Below are 22,083 nucleotides of genomic sequence, written 5' to 3'. Positions count from 1 at the left end.
ATGTGCCTTCATTTCAGATTATCTTCACAAGATCACCTATATACTGCTTTTGTATTTATGAAAGAGAAAACCAAGTCAAGATGAATCTCTGATGTGCCTGCAGTTATTCATGAGGACTACCACCTCAAAGCCCAAGATGCCAGCACGGGAGGAAGTTCCTCAAAAGGCATCGTACCCTTTTGGATAATCTACAAAACCATCACATGGAGGTGACTCCTAATTGCAGATACCTGTATCCTGACAACAAAGTCTTGAAGTCTCCAACTACCTGTCACTCCCATTTCTTCTTTCCACTCAAAACTCAAACAGAAATAGAACAACATGGACAAGGCAGAGAATCTTTGCTAGGCAAGAAGGATCATCTGGTATTTTCCAATTTGGTACTAAAGAAAATACACATATATTCCACTTGATTGTTTTATTGAAAAAAGTTCCAGTGACGGCAGTTCATTATAACCATGCTATTTGCTCTCTTTTCTGGTACAAATTTTGAAGTTCTGCTCAGATCTATTTATGGTCACTTTCTAATTTCATGGCTAAAACTACAAGATTTAAGTCTTTCATGGCTGAAGGTCAAAATTGAAAAAATAATGCATTGTATCTCATAGTCAGAAAAGTACAATGACTACAACTGACATATTTTTTAATGTGTAATCTTACTCTGTTTACCTGTGCTAGGTGTAGGAATGACGTCTGTCGTTTCAAGGAGGAAACAAATCTTCGTGCAATAGGCAATTTCTTATCTATCAGGCTTTCTGGTAGATTTTCCAAAGAGGAAGCAACCCACTGTTCCCAGTTTTTTGCAAAACTTCTTATATCTGCCAGTAAACTATAAGGGAAACAAAAAGTGATTTAGAGAATCACCAATAAAAATTGTGTGGCATTAGTTTAAATAATTGGGTTTCAATCTAATGGACTTCTGAATCAAGCTAACAGACTTCTGAACATATCTGGAAATTCCTCCTCAGGTGATACGAAAAGAAACAGGAAATGACCAATCACTGATCTATATATTGACTACATATTGATACATAACTCCTCTGGAAAAAAACTGTGGACCAACTGGTACAATAAAATGCTATCTAATATTTTAAGGCTGTTCTATAGCTGGCCTCAGAGCTGAAACTATTTTGCTATACATACTCCACTGTTCTAAAAATGAGCATAAATACAGTGAGAAAATTTCTCTAGAATATAGAATTACTGGTATTTATCTGGAATATGCCTAAAAATCAGAATGCACCAAGATTATTTTCAAATACCTACCTTTCTGGCATTTCTTGCATTGTTGCAGGGATGAGTACATCTGTAAGAACCTTCAAAAAGTTAACAGAAAATGACATCATGCTTCCACTGGCCATTCATTTGTTCATTCATTCATTCATGTCTATCTTGTCTACTTAGATTGCAGAAATTTTACACAGAATAAATCCATTCAACCTACTGTCTAGATATTTATATGCCTGGATTTCTCCAATCACTATTTGACAGGAACATATGAGACATTCATATACTTATTGTGTATCTTCATAGCAGTAAAATGAAAAAAATCCCCAAACAATACATGCTACTCCCCATGTCTTAAAGAAGGGAAACCAGCAGAAGTGAGATGCATAAACACTTTTCTTTTTCTAGCATCATCATGTCTTTGTAAAGCAGATACTCAAGGATCTTCCAAGTCTTTGAATGTTGTTGATTCTTTTTTCTACCAAACTGGACATGGCACTGCAGGCATTCAGAGTTTAGCCATAGAGTTCCCTGTAACTAAGTGTGATCTGGAACAGTTTTGGCAAAAACTGTGCCATCTGGCATGCCCCCTAGGGAATATTACTGTGGAGGACAAAGTTGTTAGACAATATTCCACAAATCTCCTTTCTCTGTTAATGTAAATAGTTTGATAACAATCCAATGTAATTCCTTATTCCTTCTGTCACATGTCAAGAATATCTAACATGATTATAGGTAAGAAATAGTGAGAGACAAAGAAGAGGCACAATAGCAACTTTATGAACTTCTGAGAAATTTGGTCTTATTCAATTTATAATTTAATGCTCCTCTAGTATTTCTTCTTCCGTCACATTAAATCTATCATAAATAAAGTTAATATTGAATCTATTGAGACAACACATTTAGAGCAGGAAAAACCTCATAAACTCAAGGTACATTATAACCTCTACAAGTAAATGAGGCTTAATGACCTATCTCCTGGGTAGTAATTATGATTCCTAATGCTAATTACCGTTGCTTTACTATGCTAGCTAAAACACTGCTAATTACCTTTGCTTTACTACGCTAACTAAAACATTTCTTACTTTACAGCTTTTTATGCTTCTGAGAAATACATATTTTCATCTTTTCTGGATCTTCCCCCCATATTTTTGTACAGTAAAGAAAGATTACAATAAGGCATCAGAGCTAAAAAGCTTCAAGTCTCTTGCTTTGACTGGTTGGTGTTTACTAGTAAACCAATAGTTATTTCTTCTCATCAATATGTGATATGAAATCTGTTAGAGAGACACTTACATGAGAATCCTTTCCTATTTCTATGGCATGTCCTATCAAAGAAACTTAAAGTACTTTACATCTACTAAATAATCATCTGATACGACTTTCCAGATGAAAAACTTAGGAAATTTTGGTGGCATAAATAGTATTTTTTCCCCAGCACTCTATAACTTACTCCTGACTTTGCAACACTCCTAAGGGTCACTTAGTTTCAACTTTTTATGTGGTCATGCCATGAGTTAGATCAAAGAACTCATGTGGTACAAAAGCTCCACAAAACAAGTAGTCCTTGATTTTTTTATTTAAACCCAGAGCACTTTAGAGTGTAGCAGTTTTGCTGGTACATGTAGCAGCAAGAGAAGAGAAATGAAAGGCAGCTGGCAGGAGGGGCAAGAATGTATTGTTCCAGCTTGGTAGCATGAAACCAAGGCCTGACATAACCTGTGAGCAGCAGACTGGCATGTGGAATCACCCTACAGATGTGCCACACACTCTCTTTTCTGGTAGAAATTGCAATACTCTTTTCAGTGAAAACAAGGATTCAGTTTTCATCCAAGATTACCTTAGTCAGCCTTGTCAGTGAGCACATGAGCATTTCTTTTAGCTACATTCAAGCAAGTATGTCAAGGTTTCACTGTTGCTGTGCTGCCCATGGTCACACACCAGGTGTTCAGCTGAGCTGAGACTGGAGTTCAGCTCTTACAGCTGCCCATTTTATTTCTTGATTTCAATTATTTCCTTGATGATTTACATCAGAATGCAGTCAGGTCACCCTGTCATTATATCTTCTTACAGATGCAGAAGCTGCGCTGTGGGTGAGATTATTCATGTAGCTAAATGCTTAACTTACCTTATACAGTATTGAGTCACAGACACAGAAAATGTCAATGATGATGGGATTTTCAAGCAGAGGAAGAAGATGGTCAGGCATTCCTTGCCAAAAATGTAATAGGAAATGCTGAATCTAAAGGAATAGGAACCAGATTCATAGACATAAATCATGCCTTCTTGGCTTCCCATGCATATGTACCAAGAGTGTGTGTTCAAACAACTTTACCTCTTCAAAGTTCCCATTAATTGCATTGTCAAGGACACACTGACAGTGTGTTTTGTACATCATGATAAGAGTATCTACCTGTTTTGGAAGAAAGAAATATTAAACAGAGTTTCTTAAATCTTTACTGCTACGGTGATCTAAGTTTCTTCTTTGTGTAGCTAGTATTTAAACACATAATATGAACTGTATTGCAATGCATATTTACAAATAGACAGCCTGTATATCCAGAAGTGATGAGGATGTCACTCATCTATAGCTTTATCAATAGCTTTATATCATTATTATTCAAGCATTATTTAGGTCATTATTTAAGTCAAGCACCGATGCTGTGGTCAGACATGTAGCATCTGAACCTGTATACACTGTGAAAATGTGGATAATAAAGTAAGCCAATAGCCAGATTAGTCAGTCAGATGGTAAAGTAAATTCTGAAGCTAAGATTAATCCCAAAGAGCAGTGCAAGTTAATCATTAGGCTACTATAGGCGTCTATGAGTGTTCTGAAACATCATCTAGCTGGACAAATGAGAAAATAGCTGCCAGTCATTTGGTCAAAGTTTAATCACTGCCTCACATGAACTCGACTTTTAAAAGCAGAACTCCCTTTCATCTCATCAGGCTACTTTATCTGAATGGAGTGTTTCCTTATTTAAAAAAAATAAAAGTACTAATTTTTAAAAATTGTAGCAAATTATAAGACAAGAAATATGCAAAGTCATTTAAGGAATGAGGCTAGGACTAGCAAAACCATTCTTATGGTCCTGAGTCACAGAAGGTTTGTTACAGTTTATGAACTTCTCCAGCAAACCACTATCAGATTTCAAATGAACCTGGTTGCATCTTATTGCAATAGGTTCAGGATGCAGATTTCATTAAAACCAGACCTTTCTGACTTTCAGAGCTGTTTCTTTAACTACGTATCTTTGAAAAGCAATAGCAGAGTGCTCAAGAACATTTTAAAGAATTGTTTTTGAAAGGAGTTGATGGAAGTATAAAGGTTGGGTAAGTTCTCTCCAGAAATATTAAATGAAGGAATTACCCATCTATTATAGTGCAGACTGCTGCATTTATGGGCTCTCCAGACATCTGAGTTGCAACTCCTTAAGAGTTTAATGCAGGAGTCAAACTTCAAGTATGGGCTGTCTTCAACAAAGTACCTAAATATCTTAGTTTCAATAACCTTTGGTCAGATAAGCTGAAGGAGGGAAAAGGCATTATGAACAGAAAACAGGAAATAAGAAAACAAGAAATGAGAAAAGAGCATCAAGGAAAGAGAATGCAGGATACACAGAAATTCATCTTTCCCACAGTCTCCTCATAACTCGGTAAGTCTGCCCCCAGACAGTCATGCACAATGCTGCTGAGCCAAAAATGAAGAGAGAATGAATTGCCAGTTTTTCTCCATTTTTGGAGCAGTAAAATTCAGTTTGTTTGTTACTGCTGTGTTGGGTTTCCAAGGAACCTCAAACATTTGTCAGATTTAAATTTAATGAGAATGCTGTCTATATGAGAGATGTCACTTCACTGATGGAGACTATAGCAACAGGTGGTGCACGCTGCTAAGTATACCAGTTTTTGGGCTTTCTTTACGAATGATAAGATTTCCAGCTAAGACAGAAATCCTTTTGTTTAGCTTCTCCCTACAGGAATGCTAGGCTTCAATACTTTCTCAGAACAAGCTTAGGAGAAGGGGCTCTCAAAATAACGTCTCAAACCAGTCACTGCTATCACCAGCACTGAAGACTAAATTGAAAAGTTCAAAATGTCTCTCAAAGGATTTCTAGCACAATGTAGCAGCTTGTAAGGGAACAAGAAACAACACAGACGTAACACACAGTAAAAAAGTCAGACATAAAACATGAGAGGTATTTCCAACTGAAGAGTTATCCTTAGGGTAAGTAATACCTAGTATTAATTGAATGATTTAAATAATTTCAAAACAAACCCAAACATGTTCAGGTTTTCAGCTGCTTTTCAAATAATTAATGAAAGACAGTAAAATTCATCTATTTGTTGTGAATTACTTGTTCTATTCTAATCAGAACAAAATTTACCTTAAATCCAAAGGCATTTGTAAAGAATACAACTCTCAGTTATTTGTTTGTTTTGCTCTCCCCATCTTACATACCATCAGTTTGTAAAATACTGGGTCAGTTAATAGGTAAATAATTCAACCACCTTTCTATTGGAAAGCCGGTTAATCGGTGTTAGTAAAGGTTTGCCCCCTCTATAAATCAGTCACCTCTGTTTGATTATGGACATTTCTGGCTCTTTCATGTCAATACCTCAAAGGCTAAGATATGAAGAAACATTCTGTGGCAAATTTTTGATCTCTTAGACAGAAGAGAAGGACCTCACTTTTTACCTTGTCTTTAGAAATGCACCCTTGAAGCAAAAGGTGTTGAGCACTTGGAAACTCTGGGAGGAGTGTTCCAGTTTTGGAACTCAGAGAATATTTACGAGTAAAACCACCCTGAAAAGGAAGGGAAAAAACAGGAACATTGAAATAGCTAATACTGTTACATCTGAAACCAAAAATTCATGCTAAACTTGTATATTATTTCATTAATCTCTCAAGGTTCCACAATAATTTCATTCAGATAATCCTTCAAAAATATTGATGCTTATCGAGATCTGGACCCCAGCTCAGGAAGGTTATTAAATATGTGTCTGTATATAACCTCCACAGAATGCTCTTCAGATCTCAAATACTATGATTGAGGTAAAACCCTCATCCTCAAGAGAAGAAATACAATCTGTGTTACGGTTCTGCTCTTACTGGCTGAACTGTAATTATTCTCATAGGACTGCATTCAAATCTAAAGACCATTTGGCTTAAACCCTTCATTCTATTTTAGCCTAACCAGTCTTTATGTAAAGTCAGTGTGCAGAGCCACGAGCTGGCATTCTGTGTATTCCTGTGGAGAATCTTACTACTTTTATGCAGACTCCTTCTGTACTAATGCATGAAATTTATGATCTTGCATAAGGCATTTGAATGGAACATGAAGCGACCTTTTCCTGCCCCTTTACCTACAGGTAGATTTCACCCAAGTGGGAATGGTAGGTATATAATGCAACATATAGTGTAAAAGTGTGCAAATGTGACTATTTTTCTGTAAATGTTGACTTATAAATTGGAGGCCAGTTTCAAGATAAATTCTCTCAAATACTAAATTCAGAAAACCATACCTGTAACTGACTTACGCGACATAAATATAGCCCTATTTTTATAGGGTGATATGTCTGACAAAACATACAGCACAAAAACAAAAGCATACATCATGTAAACTAATTTTGCCTGTGCTATCTACTATTCAAATACACATAAAGCTAAGTAAAAGAAATTGCAGAAATTTAGAAATATTAGTACTTCTTCATGTCAATACTTCTATAGTGTTATAATTGCCTATCAGGCAATAAAGAGGGTATTTTTTTAACAGGAGTAATTCTAATGATTTTATTATGCAATTACCCATAAAATATATTAAAAGCTCTGATTAAAAGGGATTTGCTCATTTAAAAAAAAGGCGGTGATTGTGGTGGGAGGTTTAAGAGAAGATAATCGGCAATGTTTTTTACCTTGCTAATGGACTTATATGACTGTGCCTCAGTTCTAGGCTTAATATTTTAACCTGCTGCCACTTGCCCTTTCAATTTAATGCCATCTGTTTCTAATGGCCATTTAACATTAAGATAATGACAGTAATATTATCTGCCTAATTAACCATGCAGACTCTAATGGTGCACTAACTGGTTTAGATAAAAGAATTTGCTGATATCTCCCCCTACAGAGAGAATACTAGAAAATGTGATAAAACATACCAGAAGTAAACAATGTCCCAGGCACTCAATAAGTGTTCATTCAAATGCCATTTACTCAGTATATTTAGACAATCAGTGCTTTAACATCTTTTCAATGTCTTTAAGTTCCCACTGAGAATTACACCTTATGCAACTGTTGTAAATCTTTTTTGAATACCTAATTGCATGTACTTTTAAGCAAATGAAAAAGGACATATCTATCGCCTGTTCACACTAATGAAAATATAATGCCAAAATTTCGGTATACTAAGATTATTATAATTCAGTTTTGACCATTAAAGACTTTTTTTCTCTTAAGACTTGCCTGAATAATTTCAGACAATACTGAGCTAGACAATCAAGAACTCACAATGATGTTCCCTTTCTCATTTATTTCCACCAACTTATCTGTGAACATTTTTTTCTGGGAGAACAGAGAAACTTTGGGTCAGAAACAAGACAGATTTGTGGGATTGTCAATTTCAAGGCAGACTGACAATGCCACATCAGAGATGGAAGAAAATATGCATTCATTTATGCCAAAGGAACCCAATATATTCCATCCCAAAACTCTGAATGAATGAATGCTTCAGTAGTGTTCATGAATATGTTGGGGATATCCCACGGCATAGCACTATCTTTATTTGATAAGATAGCCAATTATCTGAACAGGGAAAATGCAACAGATCTAATCTATCTGAACCTCACTAAAATACTTGACATGGTGTCACCATGGGAAATGATCAGTTATGCTGCTGAGAGTGGGGATTAGTAAAAGAATGTAAAAATATTTAAGAAACTGACTCTGGCTGAAATGCTAACAAGTTCTGTTGACAAGGAAACTACTGGGTTGAAAAGGGATTGAAGTGAAAATACCCAAAAATCAGACTTGGGGCTGATCTGACTGAACATATCATAGATCAAATTGGTTGACATGAGCTAATGAAATCATCAACAAAGAAAGACCAAGAGGTCACATAGAAAGACATGGATGGCTTTGAGATAATGGTAACAAGGGGGATGAAAATCAATAGAGCAAAACTACACTCTCAGGGGCAAATAAAAATGCCTGCTATCAGCTAGGAGTTGCTTATCTGGAAATTAAAAAGGTGAAAGGCTTGCTGTGTATCAGATGATCACAGAAGGTATATTTAGTCTAGTAAATTAAATGGTGTCAGGAAACATTCCCAGGCAATACTGGAAGAGTATCACTCAGAATGGCCTCTGGCATTCTTTTGGCCTGTGCCAATTAGCAGTATCCCAAACACTTCCAGTCTGCACATTAGAGACACTTCTTTGTGGCAATGTAGCAGAGATGTCCCTATGTCCTTTTGCAGATTCGGGAGATAATAATATGGATGCAGGATATTCCATGCCAGTTGAACTCACCACCAAATAAAAATACTGTGAGTGACCCTTAACCTTTAATGTACAATAATCCATAATTTTCTACTATTAATATGACCAGAATGACAGTGACTATACCATAGTATACAGTAATAAAAATGTAGACTACTTGAGAGGGGCTGGAGAACAAAAATCAACAAAACAAATCCCTTTCTAGGGTTCGTCAGAAAGGATATTTCCAACAGCAACTGCAAACATACCATTTACAAGACTTTATGATTTATTTTATTCTAAAGATATTAAAATCAGAACAAGTACAGTGGAAGGCTATAAGGGTGATATGAAGTTACTCAAAGCTGCTGTTTGTCCCATCCAGCAAGCAAAAGACGTAAGAACAAAATGTCATGAAGAGCAAAAAGTAGAAGAAGGCAATACTGACTAGGAGGCACAAATTTCAGTTTATTTAAAAAAAAAAATTCTTTTCAGCTTTCTGTCAGACATATGAGATTCTGAAAAAGCCCTCGTGTTAAAGTAACATGTGAAAAAAATAAAGCTAGAGCTTGATCCTTTGCTTAAATACAGTTATGGGTAACTAGGTTGCAATGGGAGTCCTAAAAGGTGCTTTCCAATCTTATTTTTCTTTGAATATTTAGAGGAACAAATACTCAGCTTTGTTAAAAAAGATTATGCAGTCTAAAATTTAAGGCAAAATAATGTTGCAATTTTCAAAGAAAGAAATGTGAAGGAAACCACAGGTCACATAATACTTGTATTGTAACAGAAGTAAAAGGAAACAGATTACAGCACTTACCTCATTCTTTAGCTTGCTTCCAGAGAACCTTTGAAAGTAAACACATTTGATTATTTTTTCCTAGGCAGAACATTTGTAGAGATTATATAGATGTATGATCTATTAGAAAAATTATCACATTTTCCTAAATGCAATTACAGTTTTTATGGGTTTTTTAATGTTTTTTTTCCTTAACTTCTTCCACTGATTTTCAAATGCCTAGAGATAACAGGAAACCTACTGATGTATTATAAAACATGAAGATTAAGACCACTGACTAAACTCTAAAGTATAAAATCCAGTTTCATGGTTTTGTTTGGATCTTTGCCACTTCACAAACAGCAAAAGGGTAGCATAGGTGCAAGTCCATAATGTCTTTATAAGGAAATACATGCAGTTTTTAATAGAGCTGAGTAAATTCAGAGTAGAAAAAGTACATATATGTATATATATATATATATGTCTAAAATTTACATTTCTTGGAAAAATTAAGAAATCATAGTAATTTCCTATTCTTTTTCACTACAGTACTATTTTGATCTAATGACATACATTTCTGAGATAAAAGATTTCTTAACTGACAAAAATATGTTGCTGTATAGTGAATGTCCTGTTAAGAGTCCAATTGAGAGATTCCAATGAAGTCATTGGACTATCAGACAATCCTCCAGTGCAGAAACAAGAAAGAACATTTTAAATTATAACTACTAAAGTAGAGAATGTGCAATAATCGCGATTCTAATGGATCAGTATAATGATAAATGTTGTTTGATTATTGTTATTTCCTATACCACTAGCTGCCAACTGATAAGATACTGTGGGCAATATGAAGTCTCATAATTATTAGTGGCAATATCATTGTTTCCTGCTGTTGAGATGCTCCCTGGCTGTTTCCTGCTCTCTGAGATGCTCTCAGAAATCCAGAGGCTCAGCAGTTGTGGAATTCCTCCCGCCCATGCCTGACAGCTCCCACCACATGACAATCCAGCATATGTTACCTAGACAGCTCCCTTGTGTGTTGATAGCTAGGTATAAATGAAGACATCACTCAGCTGATTACAACGTGGATCTAATTAACTTCAAGGCTAGATGTACTTGTTTTGGACTCTGGATTTCCACGTGTTCAGCAAAATGTACTGCATGTACAGCAAAAGTGAGAGGCAGCATCTGCTAGCACTGCTCCTCCAGAGCCCCAAGGACTAGAAGAGATGTAAAGCACAGATTTATGGATCACTATATGCAGCAGCCAGGAATTGGAAGTTTTGAATCCCTACACTGCCTGATTCTTTCATTATCCAGAAGCTTGTTCTTAACCCCAAGCAACTGCACCATTCTCTTCACATAGAAAAACCCAGCTACTGTGATGGGCCAGAAAATGAGCATCTGAGCTTCTGCTTTAATTCAGACAAGGAGGCAGCTGAACTGCTGGACCCTGAAAATTCAACATCTCATACAGCTGCTAACACAAACAAAAGGTTCCTAATTAGTGAATCTAGTGAGTAGTCCTGAAAATCTTAGAGAGTATCTATGCCATCTTCATGTGAGTGTATACCTTCAGAGATCTGGCCTTGGGGAATTTTGTAGAACCTCCACTTTCTTTGCACTCATTGCTACTAGATTGTACCTGCCTGACATAAAGCTGAGGAGTAAGAATTATTATATTCTTTTAAATGAAAATAACTGTCTTTTAGTCAATAAAATGAACAATTTGTTCAAGGTAATTCTGTATTATGAAAGAAAAGTACACTGTGTACCAGCAACACCTCCACAGCTCTGGATATATATCAGACAAATAAATAGAATATTCTAATCTATTTCACCCTAAGTAGTGCTGTGGAGTGAACCCTCCCTTTTTAAGCATTATTGGCAGTATTACCCTCAGTTTGTACACTTGTCTTATTGCCTGGAAAAGGTCTCTTTGGATATGACCTAAATCTGCCACCAGTCGAATTTTCTATGTGTGATTATAAACTCATTTATTCCTTTCCTTTCTCAGAGTCCCACTTATCCAGGTATACTGCCACAGACAATGAAAGCCGTCATTCAAGCCATATGTGAACAGAGACATTTGTTTTACGAACTATTAATCTTTGGCAAACCAACAGGCAGCTATCGTAACGTATTGATCCTGCTAGCTGTCCCTTAAATAAATATAATTAGAGCTTCCTGGGTTAGGTTTAAACTGATATTAGCCAGTCAAAGGACCTGTAAATATTAATCTACACTGACCCCTCCCTCCTGCCCCACAGGTGCCAGCTTCACACCATACCCTAGACACACAAGCAAACAAAATTAGACAAGTGTTCTGGAAATGGGATTTTGCTCCCTCAAATAAACTTGAACAAATGTTCTGCTGTTAAAAGTTGACAGCTCTACACTGACTGTGGTGGGGTCAAACTGGAAGACTCTAGCAAAATACAGAGATCAACCTTTTAAACACTGAGATAACCAGCAATTCTAGTTCTGGTAGAAACAAAAATTAGAGTCCTACATATACCTTCCTAAGGGAAGATTATAGCTAGACCTTCACTGATTAAGTCTCAGAAGTTATTTTACCTGGTTAAGCCCTTTCCAGAATACACAGAGTGGTAATATGCACTGCTTTCTTTAATGCCAATTCCATAATAGTGATACCTGAAAAAAAAAATGGAGAAGCATTTATGAGTGACATGTCAAGTAAACCAAGCTGCCAAATTGAAAGTAAAGGAAGCTGTCAGACTGATCTTAAATGCTTTTCTAAACAGGGTCTAACAATTCCTTTTACAGACATGGAACAAAATCTAGTCTCATAGAAAAGAATACTGTCATTATTTGATCCAAATTCAATGGTTAAAATTAATATACTTTCTCTCTTACTAGAAGAATGTAGCTAGAACAGAAAACCCAGAAACATGTTACATTTCTTTTCCTTAACCTGCCTTCTGTTGCACTTTACTTCATTTGTTTGAAAGGGTGCTGGGTTTGATCTATCAGGTTCATTTTATCTCGCTTGCCACTGGTACATTTACAGTCCCTCAGAGCCTTTCTCAGCTGAAAATAACTTGCCAGTGCACCTTATAACTTAGTGTTCAGTCACCTATGACTAATAATGATAATATGTCATTCATTCATTCTTCTGTCAGGTCGTAGGCTGACTAACTCTAAATTATTAAGCCATTTAGGCCCTTCTCATCCACATTTGTCTCCCTTGTTGCTCTCCTGGAGACTACTGCTCCCAAAGAGAGACTGAAAAAGGAAACATGCCTATTGCTCAGGCTTTGCAGTGCTTACACCCAACGCCTTAACTAAAGACACCAAAGACGCAAAAAAGGTTGGGTTGATGCTAAGAAAACTGGCTCTGCAATTGCTGCCTACTGCTTTCCACTGATTTTGCTACAAAGTGACCTCTGAGAGAAGTGCAGGAGAGCAAGCAGGGGGCAGCTCTTTCCTTACCGGTCATAGCAAAGTTTGCTTGAGTTCATCTATCAAAGTTGATAGGCCCTGTCTTATAAATTCCACTCAACAGATTTAAAAACTGATTGCGTCAAACCAAATTTAAGAATGTTAAGAATGTCTAAGAATGTTATGGATAGAATAGAAAGGTTAATTTGCTTTTTACTAAAATTATCTTGGAAGTACCATGGCAGCTGGTTTAACTGAGCTGCTTCAAAGTACCACTTTGCAACACATTGCAAAGTGGTACTAATTTCACTAAAATTTCACTAATTTCACTAATTTCACTCAAACTTCCCACAAGCTTGAAGAAATACCTTCTTAAGAAACAAAGCCCCAGCGAACAGTTCACAGAACACATCAACAAAACTGTTAATCTCATCTCATCTCTGCTCTTCCTGGTGATGACCATTAAAAAAAAATCACAATATTTTGTTTGTTCTTGTATGGAACTGTCACAGGTAAGAACAAAACCCTCATGTGCTTTATATTTTCAAAGCTGGTTAAAGGCATTAGATACAAATTATGCCTAAGAAAATGTTCATTAGGATGATATATTAGCCTAGCCTAGGCAGCTCTGACAATCTCAGCTGAAATAATTTTTCTGTTTCTGGACAGTCTGTTGCGTGCATTCAGGATTTTACAGCCAAGAAACATGACAGAACATGGCACCATTGCTTTTACTGCTTTCCTGAAAGTGGTGAGTCTACATAACACTGCTAGATCACTGTGGCATCTGTCAACCCTTAGGAAAGCTAAAAGTGTCTCCCCTGTTTCCTTACTGTGACACAAGAGGTATTGAAAATATACAGGTATGGATTCTTTGAAATGACAGCATTTACTTACTCTTTATATGGCAAAGTGTGCCCATTGAACAGGACGAAAAACAGAATAGAGTTGTGACTGCTTCTTTAACAATGTTATCTGTCCATTTGTCATTGGCCATTTGAGCAAGCAGGTGCCCACGTCTCATTCCAACAGTTTAAATCTCCCAGCTTCAACCACATGCCATTTTAAAAATTCTAAAATAAAGACTTTTACACTGTCACTATAAATTTGCCATTGCCTCCAGTTGAGGCTGGAGTGGACCAGAGGCAAGGAAAAGCATTGCTTCTTTACAAGGTTATGATTCAATATCTAGATTATTCCACATATAATTCAATATTAATATATTTGGGCAAGGAACAGGAACTGTTGTGTGATTTAGATTCTCAAGTATCCAGTGGTAGGTAATATAATTGTTCCTGCTGGAACGTCCCAGGATATCAGAATTTTTCACTGGGACATCTTGTTAAGTAGAGAATAGATATTTTCAGTGCATATTCTGTGTGTATTAAAGGCACAGCAGGTATCATTCTGTTTTTCTTCAATAATGTGCAGTTGAATTTTTACTGCTAAAAACAGAGCTTTTCATTCACAACAGAGAAACCATTAAAATAATATAATTTTAATTTTCAAGCTCTGTCTGGCATCCTCCATAGAGTAATAGGGTATAAAGATTATTATTCTTTTACAAGCCATTAGTTGAATAGCTTATTTTGCGCTCCCTGCTGAGAGTGGTATACCCATACCAGACACACTGACAACATCTTTAACCTACATCTTCAAATGCCTTCCATCTCTTTATGTACATACTTTTATGTGTATGGTCAATATATTTTTATTTTACTATTTATTATTTCTATTGTGTAATTACTACACAATATGTTACTACAGTTACAAGGAATTTACTCTCAATTTTTGAAACAAACATTTTAAAAAACAACCTGAACTACTTTTCTCTTTTAATTTCAGTGGTTTGTTGTAACATATGTTCCTACACAACTTGTAGCTCTGATTTGAGCATACACTGACACAAATGATAGCTGATAAGGAAATGATAGGCCTAAGCTGTTCAGGGACTTGCAATAACTTCTTATCACAGGGCCAGCTGCCATATCAGTTTTATTAACCCACTAAATCACTCCTAATAAATAAGATAATAGTTTTCAGACATGATGGATAAAAGCTAAGATTCATCATTGATCAAAGTCTACAAAGAAATTAAATTGTAACTTGAGCTCAAACAGTCTTCCTGTGTGTTTGGACTCAGCAGTGTCTACATTTTCCCAAATAGCTGCTTCAGGTGATTTGTGTACTGTGAAAGTTACAGCTGAGTTCTAGCATTGACCATGGTATGTTCAAAATTACCAATACAAAAAGGTGGATTTAGAACTGGGAACTGTTGCTTATGAAACTAATCTAAGAGAGCAGCTAGCAGTATTTATAGTGCTGCATCTTCTTTCACTCTACATAGCTGAAAACAGAAAATTTCCCTCACTTTCAGCTATGTAGAATGATTAGCGTAGGCATGAGAGACTAACACATTTTGTTAACAAAGTTGCGTCCAATGTGTTGGACCTTCTTGGCCAAATGTTTAAATGAATTTAAGTACTGACACTTTTGCACAAATGGGTTGTTGGATGTAAACACAGAGAAAGAGAGATTCTGACTTGAATTCTAGGGATCATCAGACTCAGTTTTAAGTTTATCCTTTGCCCTGAACTAGAGATGACAAATGCTGTTTGGGAACAGAGGAAGAACTAACATTTGTGTATCTCATGTCTTACAACAGCAACTGTATTCCATATCTTAGTGCAGGAGCTTTTCCTCAAATCCAATTCATGCTCACGAGGATGTCAGAAAGAGCTTGTTTCAAAGTGGGAGAAAAACAATTTCCACCACCTTGAAGACGATGGGAAAAGGAAATTATTTTCTTTGTTTTCTTCTGATCACAGACATGCCCTACCAATAGATTACTGTGTATGCTTGCAGCGTCCAGGAAGGCACTTTTTTTCCCAGGGCATTAACTTTTCTCTAAATTTAAGAACAATTATTCCATTGGAGAAGAATTGTCTTCCTTTTTATGCTTTTGCAGCATCCTGGACAATGATCTGAGCTCCAGGGCAATATTGCTATATAAAACATCACTGCTAGGAATAGTGAGTGCTAATACTGCTCCTGCTAGCATTATATGGTAATAAAGATAGCAATGACAGAAATAATATCATGTCACTACACTACTATGCTTTAAAAAATATGACTTAATTGCTAGCAACAACTCTCCTGCTAGCCCCAGTGACTCAGAAATAGCTTGTAACATTTAGAGTCCATGTTAACATAAAAGAGAAGAACTAGTAATTTATTGAAACTGATGAACAGTCCCTTAACTTTATTATTAATTTAATGGAAATACTTCTGTAAATAACATTTGTGTGACTAATTGCTACCTGGTGAAATCAGAAATTCATTTATTCCTCAGTGAGTCTGTAGTTCTGAGGGGGACATGGCCCACAGCACCACAGATAGAAAAACTGATTATCAGAGATCATTTAACTGAAAAAAGGTAGATTTGGATTAGATATTAGGAAAGAATTCTTTCCAGTGGGGGTGTTGAGGTGCTGGCACAGGTTGCTCAGGGCAACTGTGGATCTCTCATCCCTGAAGTGTTCAAGGCTGGATTGGATGGGGCTTTGAGCAACCTGGCCTAGTTGAAAGTGTCCCTGCCCGTGGCACAGGGGTTACACTATATGATCTTTAAGGCCCCTTCCAACCCCAACCATTCTATCATTCTATGCCTCTATAATTCTAAGATTCATACTGACACTTCTATATGACTGCTTGCTGCCATATTTGGTCTCTGAACTGGAAGTATTGTCATTTGTGCCTTTTGTGAGGTCCTTTTTAGCACAGGAAGATCAAGGTAAGTGCATCTTAGCAGAAACGAGAATTGAATAGGAAAAGCCTCTGAGGAAAACGGATGAAAAAATACAGAAAAGCAAGTGCCAGATGTTCAAACAAAACCTGATGATGCCTCAGTTCTTTGAGGAAATTGTTCAAGAACAGTTAATCCATATGAAAATATGGCACATAATACCAATAAGGTCAACAGGGATATGGAATCTGCCAAAGAAATGTTGGGCATGCGTTATTTCTATATTAATATTGTTTCCTGTCTTTGAGAACAGGGGACTACAGTGACACATGTTCCAATACAAGCAATTTTGTAGCTATACACACATTTGAAACATACTCATTTACTTAATAAAAGTTGACTTACTGTGCTTAAATCATGCAGACACAGGACATGTTTGTAAGTTTGGATCCTCATTGGATCCTGTCTGTCAATCTGTCAGTTATGTCAGAACAAGTATATAATGAGCATGTGGGAGACTTCTCCCTTGCATAATCTCATTCATTGTAACTAAGTAGTTCACCAAATAAGTGGGGTTATGTACCTGACTCAGAATTCACCACGACATTGATGAATTAGAACACTGTCAAATATTCCTGCACAGATTGTGAATGCCAGACCTCTTAAAATCTTAAACAGAATACCAGCAGCAAAGCTATGTCTACATCATCTTATGCCAGTAATCACAGCTTAAGTTCACCACAGCAGACAATACACAAAATCCCTCTTTTCCGTAATAAATAACCTTTCTAATGCTCTCCTCAAAACATCTCTACTCAGCTTCTATAGGTCACCTACAAAAAGAGAAATGAACTGCAGTTTCCAGTCTTCCTCTATACATTGCAGGCTGTGTACTGTCTTCAAAAAGAGGTGAATGGATTAGAAATTTGTAAGACTGTGAGAGACACTATGCAAGAACTATCCTCTGTTAAAACCAACAATAAAAAAATCAAAAAAGAAATAATGTTCTACGAAGACTTTATTTCCTTTGGATTTTATTTTTTATTAGTGGTTATTTAAAATAAATGCTTGAGACATGCTCAAGAAATAGAATATCTTTGCAAAAATTTGGAATTTAAATTCTTCCCCGCGTTCATTTTTTCTACAACAAAACCTAAAATTCACAAATGACATTTCATTCATTCTTCAGCAAAACTAAGGTGGAATAACTAGCTATTTCTTGTATTTCTAAGGCAGGAAGAAAACCAGGTATAACAACATTTTAAAACCCCCCAAAACTATGAAAATAAAAAATTTATCTTTCAGACATTTCTAGAATATTGCAAAGCACTTGGGAAAACAAGTCTTGTAGATTTTTTTCTTTTCAGTCTCCTTTTGTTATGAGTTTTGGTTATAAACTACTGAAAGACAAGAGTAACTTTGTCTTTCAAGGCTAAGTAGCTCAAAATAAAGAGTTTTCCCAAACAAACAGAATGTTTTGAGTTTCTCCTATTTCTATCATTATTCTGGTTTTCTATCTTATTTATTCATTAGAAAAATGGATGTGAGGGAATATGTTATTACCACTCTTCACAACAGCTTTACACTAAGTTACTCATGGCCAAAAGCATAATTCCAGAACCAGAACTAATAAAAATTTTAGCACCAGGTGATATAGAGTTGTCTATGATCTATTCCTACAACCTAATATTGTACAGATCAAATATAAAAATTAATAGGATACATTATTTATGAAACTACCACACTATAGATGGTGTACTTTCAGAGTTTTATAAAATACCCACAACAAAGAGCAGAAGTATACCTTAACTTCAATTTAAAACAATGCTTTTTCTGGCGGTGTATTTAGGTGAACCCATATTGTTACATGAGAGAGAACACAATGAAAGTTGTTAGGCTTGCAAAAGAGAAATAAAATCACTACTTATAGAAAGATGAGAAGCTATAAAAAACATGTATTATAAACAATTTCTATATCTAATATTTTTACATATATTTGCAACATATGCATGGGTCTATAAATGCAATGACAAGACTTAGAAGCTTAATAGGTTTAATTTTAAAAATTATGCAGCAGTGTTTTCAAATTTAAATGCTTGAGTTTGAGCATCAGTTTCAACATGTACATGAAAGTTATCACTTGCAGTGTACCCTCTGAATAAACTCCCCTGCCAACTGGTACATATTAAGGAGACATGGAAACATAGATGATTCCTAAAATGTGTTCTATAAGCAGATACACAGGTAATTGCGCCTTACTTTGAATGGCCCCTTGTTCCGAGCCGCCTTGTGGTCAGGAGAGGGAATTTCTGGCGAATGGTCTAAAGAGAAAATAACTGCATTAATTTCTAACACTGGCAAACTTTCTTAGCAATCTGTTTATAGAAAAATCGTAGTGCAAATATACTGTCTAAGGTAGATAATGAATTAGCATTTTTGACACTTACAGCACAACATAAACGATTATGCCATGTTTCACACTGTAGGCTTTCTTCCATCCTTGTCCACCTTGTTGTCTATCTCCAGTCTTCCAACCTGTTTTCACTTTTACATTTTAACATCAAGTTGTCTTCACCATAATCCTATAATGTTCAAGTTCCTTAAGTACAACTGTATTTTTTGCTTCAGAGATTCAAACAAAATCAGGGGAAACTCTGCCCTCTAGCTATTCTGTTTTCAAAGACAAACAACTAGAATGAAATTTATTTTTTTTATTTGAAATTGTGATCTGAAAAATTAATTCAGTAATAGAGGTAGATCTAATAGATATATCTAATAGACACATCACTGTCAAAATAATGTTTAAATGGGACCTATTGTCTTTCTCATTTATACTGAAACTGTATATGAAAAATAGATATCCACTTTTTTTGTATATCCAGTTCAAGAGGAATAAAATAGGAAATTACCATTTTATGAACCAGAAAATCCATTAAATCCATTATTTAATTAAATTAATGCATTTTGCTATGTATAAACCATTACTAGATCAGTAGTGCTTAAAAAAATATGATCCTTGAAGCATTTTTGGTTTCCTGTTTCACTAAATACTCAGGATTTAATTTGGAGAGTTCACATCTCTCTTACATTAAATTACTTCAGGATTAATTGTAGAGAAGGGTAGAAAAGAGAATGAATCAACAATTTTTCATTTGGAAGCTCTTTGTGTTATTAACTTCTTTTCCCCTTCTAGTAGTATTGCCTGTGTCACATCACACCTTACACTGCCTTTAGTATAATTATTAAGTGTCCTCCATGTCAGATCTGGTTTTGTGGAAAGAACCTATTGATGTCATGAATAAAAAGGGAAAGAAAAGAAGCACTCAGAGAGAATGCCTTTTTCTTTTTTTTATTGTAAAAAACAACAATAAATCAAAGGGAGTCTCAGCTTCAATCTCCTAAAGGTGATGTTAAGAAATGCCTTCACAGGAGAGACTGTAGTCTGTTAGTCTGATTCCATGTACGTTAGCAGTAGAAAACATGTGAATTTCAGAAGAATTCTTACACAGGTGTACTAAACTCTGACTCCCAAACAACTGATCTAACAAATTATTAAGGCATTTACTTATTACCTTCCCAAAAGTTGCAGCACAGGCAGGTTCCAGCTTCTCTTTTCTGCAGAAGTCTAAATAATGTGCATAAAGGATGCATCTTGGTAAACAAACTCCTTCACATACAATGTAGTTTTCTTCCAGCCTGTGTAGAGAAAGAAACTACCAGAGTAAGAAGCAACATGCCATTTCTCCTGATTGCATTTCCCAGTTTTTGCTCTTTTTTTTTTCAGTTCTTCTTTTTTTAATTTTACGGAACAGCTCCATCAGAGCACACAGATGAGTTTCTCCTGAACATGACAGGCACTACAGACAGACTCGACACTTGGTGCTTAGTGCAGAATATGGAAAACCTGGAGCCAGATGCCTGTTGTTAATGAGTCCTTTTCAATGTCTGGACTTTTTTGCTTTATTTAAATTACTAAATTATCATCACCTAAGAGCCAGCCTTAGTTTGAAAATAAGAGTCCTAACTAGACATGAAACACCTGGGTTTAAGTCAGTCCTTTGAAAGGATTTAAGACTAGGAACCTGCACTTGCAGCTTCTGTCCCACTGTATCCTCAACACCCGAGCTAATGTCTCTTTTCTTCATTGTTTTGCTTTTTAATTTCCGCTCTGGACCTTGGAATTCTTCAAACCACAGTGGGAAAAGCAAAGAACAGTGTTTTTTGAAGAAGGTGAATTTCTATGCAGCTTCCCAATTAGTTTGCAGAATACAAGTGCTGAGTGATGTTCATCACAGTAAAATTTTTAAAACTGAAGCAAAAACCTGACTGTTTTCACTTGAAGATAACCCTTGGTAGCAGCTCGGTATTTCTCTGTCCTTTTGGTTTTTTTCTTTATCATTTTACATTGTTCCCTACTCCTGCGATGATGTGCAATAAATTTGTTTCTCAAATTACACAAATTTGTAAGAAAATACTGTGTAGTAAGCACTGCATATTGAATAATTTTGCAGTGACTCACCAGACTTAAATCCTTAACTATTTACACTCAGAAGTAAACTAGAATAACAAACTGAATAATTTGGATTAGTCTAATTTTTCAGATAGGAGGAAAAAATATCTCTATTGACAATCTGCATTTTGTTATTAAGTTCCCATTTAATTCAACAGAACTCCTCCCTAATTTCAAATGTATTTTAATATAAACATTTATCAATTAATGTCTGCAGAATTTGACCTCTTATTTGGTTAACTTTTTTTCCCTGATAAAATAAACCAAAGTTAGGGCCTCAATGGGAGGGAGAACATAATGCAAAAGAAATGCATCATAAGACAGCGAAAATCTAACTGCCACAACTTTAAAGGATAATTAAAGCAGCCGTTCACAAATGCAATTCTTAAATAATGTTTCCTTTCTACATTTTGATGATACATTTCATTGATAGCCACACAGCGTGAGAATCTGACTAAGACTTCTATTAGGTGACAAACCTTTGATAATTTCAAAACTCAGAAATTTGGGTATGGGTGTCCTTATTTGTAGATGAGGCTCGTCCAAAAGAAACCCGCAAGACAAAACCAGAAAACAAAAACCAACAAACGGAACACCCCAAAAAAGACAAATTCTTTCTAAAAGAAATGTCGCCCTCCTCGCCGGCTCAGCTGTCAGAAAAGGGTCCCTCTGAGTGTGACGGCCACGCCGGCTCGGTCCTGGAGCCCCCAGGGCGGGCAGGGGGGTCTCTCTGGAGCCCTACCATTGCAGGGTGAGCTGTGTCTGCTTCTTCTTGTCCTTCATGATCTGCGTGATGCTCCTCTTCGAACACGGGCTTTGGTCGGCAGCTGTCAGCGCGCCGTCGCGAGCATCCGCATCCTCTTCTTCCGAGGAGAGGGTTTCGCTGCCGAGGCGTGTTTCTGAGCGCCGCGGGGACAAGAAGAGAGGCCCAAGGGCATCGTTACG

At 36.1% G+C, this 22,083-nt stretch overlaps 1 protein-coding gene across 1 annotated transcript in view; it reads right to left on the bottom strand.

Annotated features, from left to right (window-relative positions):
* The window catches only part of RFX6 (regulatory factor X6), a 32,997-nt gene that overhangs the window by 9,998 nt on the left and 916 nt on the right, over positions 1–22,083 (bottom strand). The window contains exons 2-11 of the mRNA XM_031066721.1: positions 21,881–22,080; positions 20,201–20,324; positions 18,888–18,949; positions 12,059–12,136; positions 9,524–9,551; positions 5,927–6,034; positions 3,563–3,640; positions 3,356–3,469; positions 1,267–1,316; positions 670–829 (exon numbers count right to left, since the gene is read on the bottom strand). Of these exons, the coding sequence (XP_030922581.1) occupies positions 670–829; positions 1,267–1,316; positions 3,356–3,469; positions 3,563–3,640; positions 5,927–6,034; positions 9,524–9,551; positions 12,059–12,136; positions 18,888–18,949; positions 20,201–20,324; positions 21,881–22,080 (1,002 nt within the window). The remainder of the gene's footprint in view (positions 1–669; positions 830–1,266; positions 1,317–3,355; positions 3,470–3,562; positions 3,641–5,926; positions 6,035–9,523; positions 9,552–12,058; positions 12,137–18,887; positions 18,950–20,200; positions 20,325–21,880; positions 22,081–22,083) is intronic.

Source organism: Geospiza fortis, unplaced genomic scaffold, assembly GCF_000277835.1.
Source record: "Geospiza fortis unplaced genomic scaffold, GeoFor_1.0 scaffold98, whole genome shotgun sequence".
In the NCBI taxonomy this organism is placed as follows: domain Eukaryota; kingdom Metazoa; phylum Chordata; class Aves; order Passeriformes; family Thraupidae; genus Geospiza; species Geospiza fortis.
This window is presented reverse-complemented; position numbering and strand designations above follow the sequence as displayed.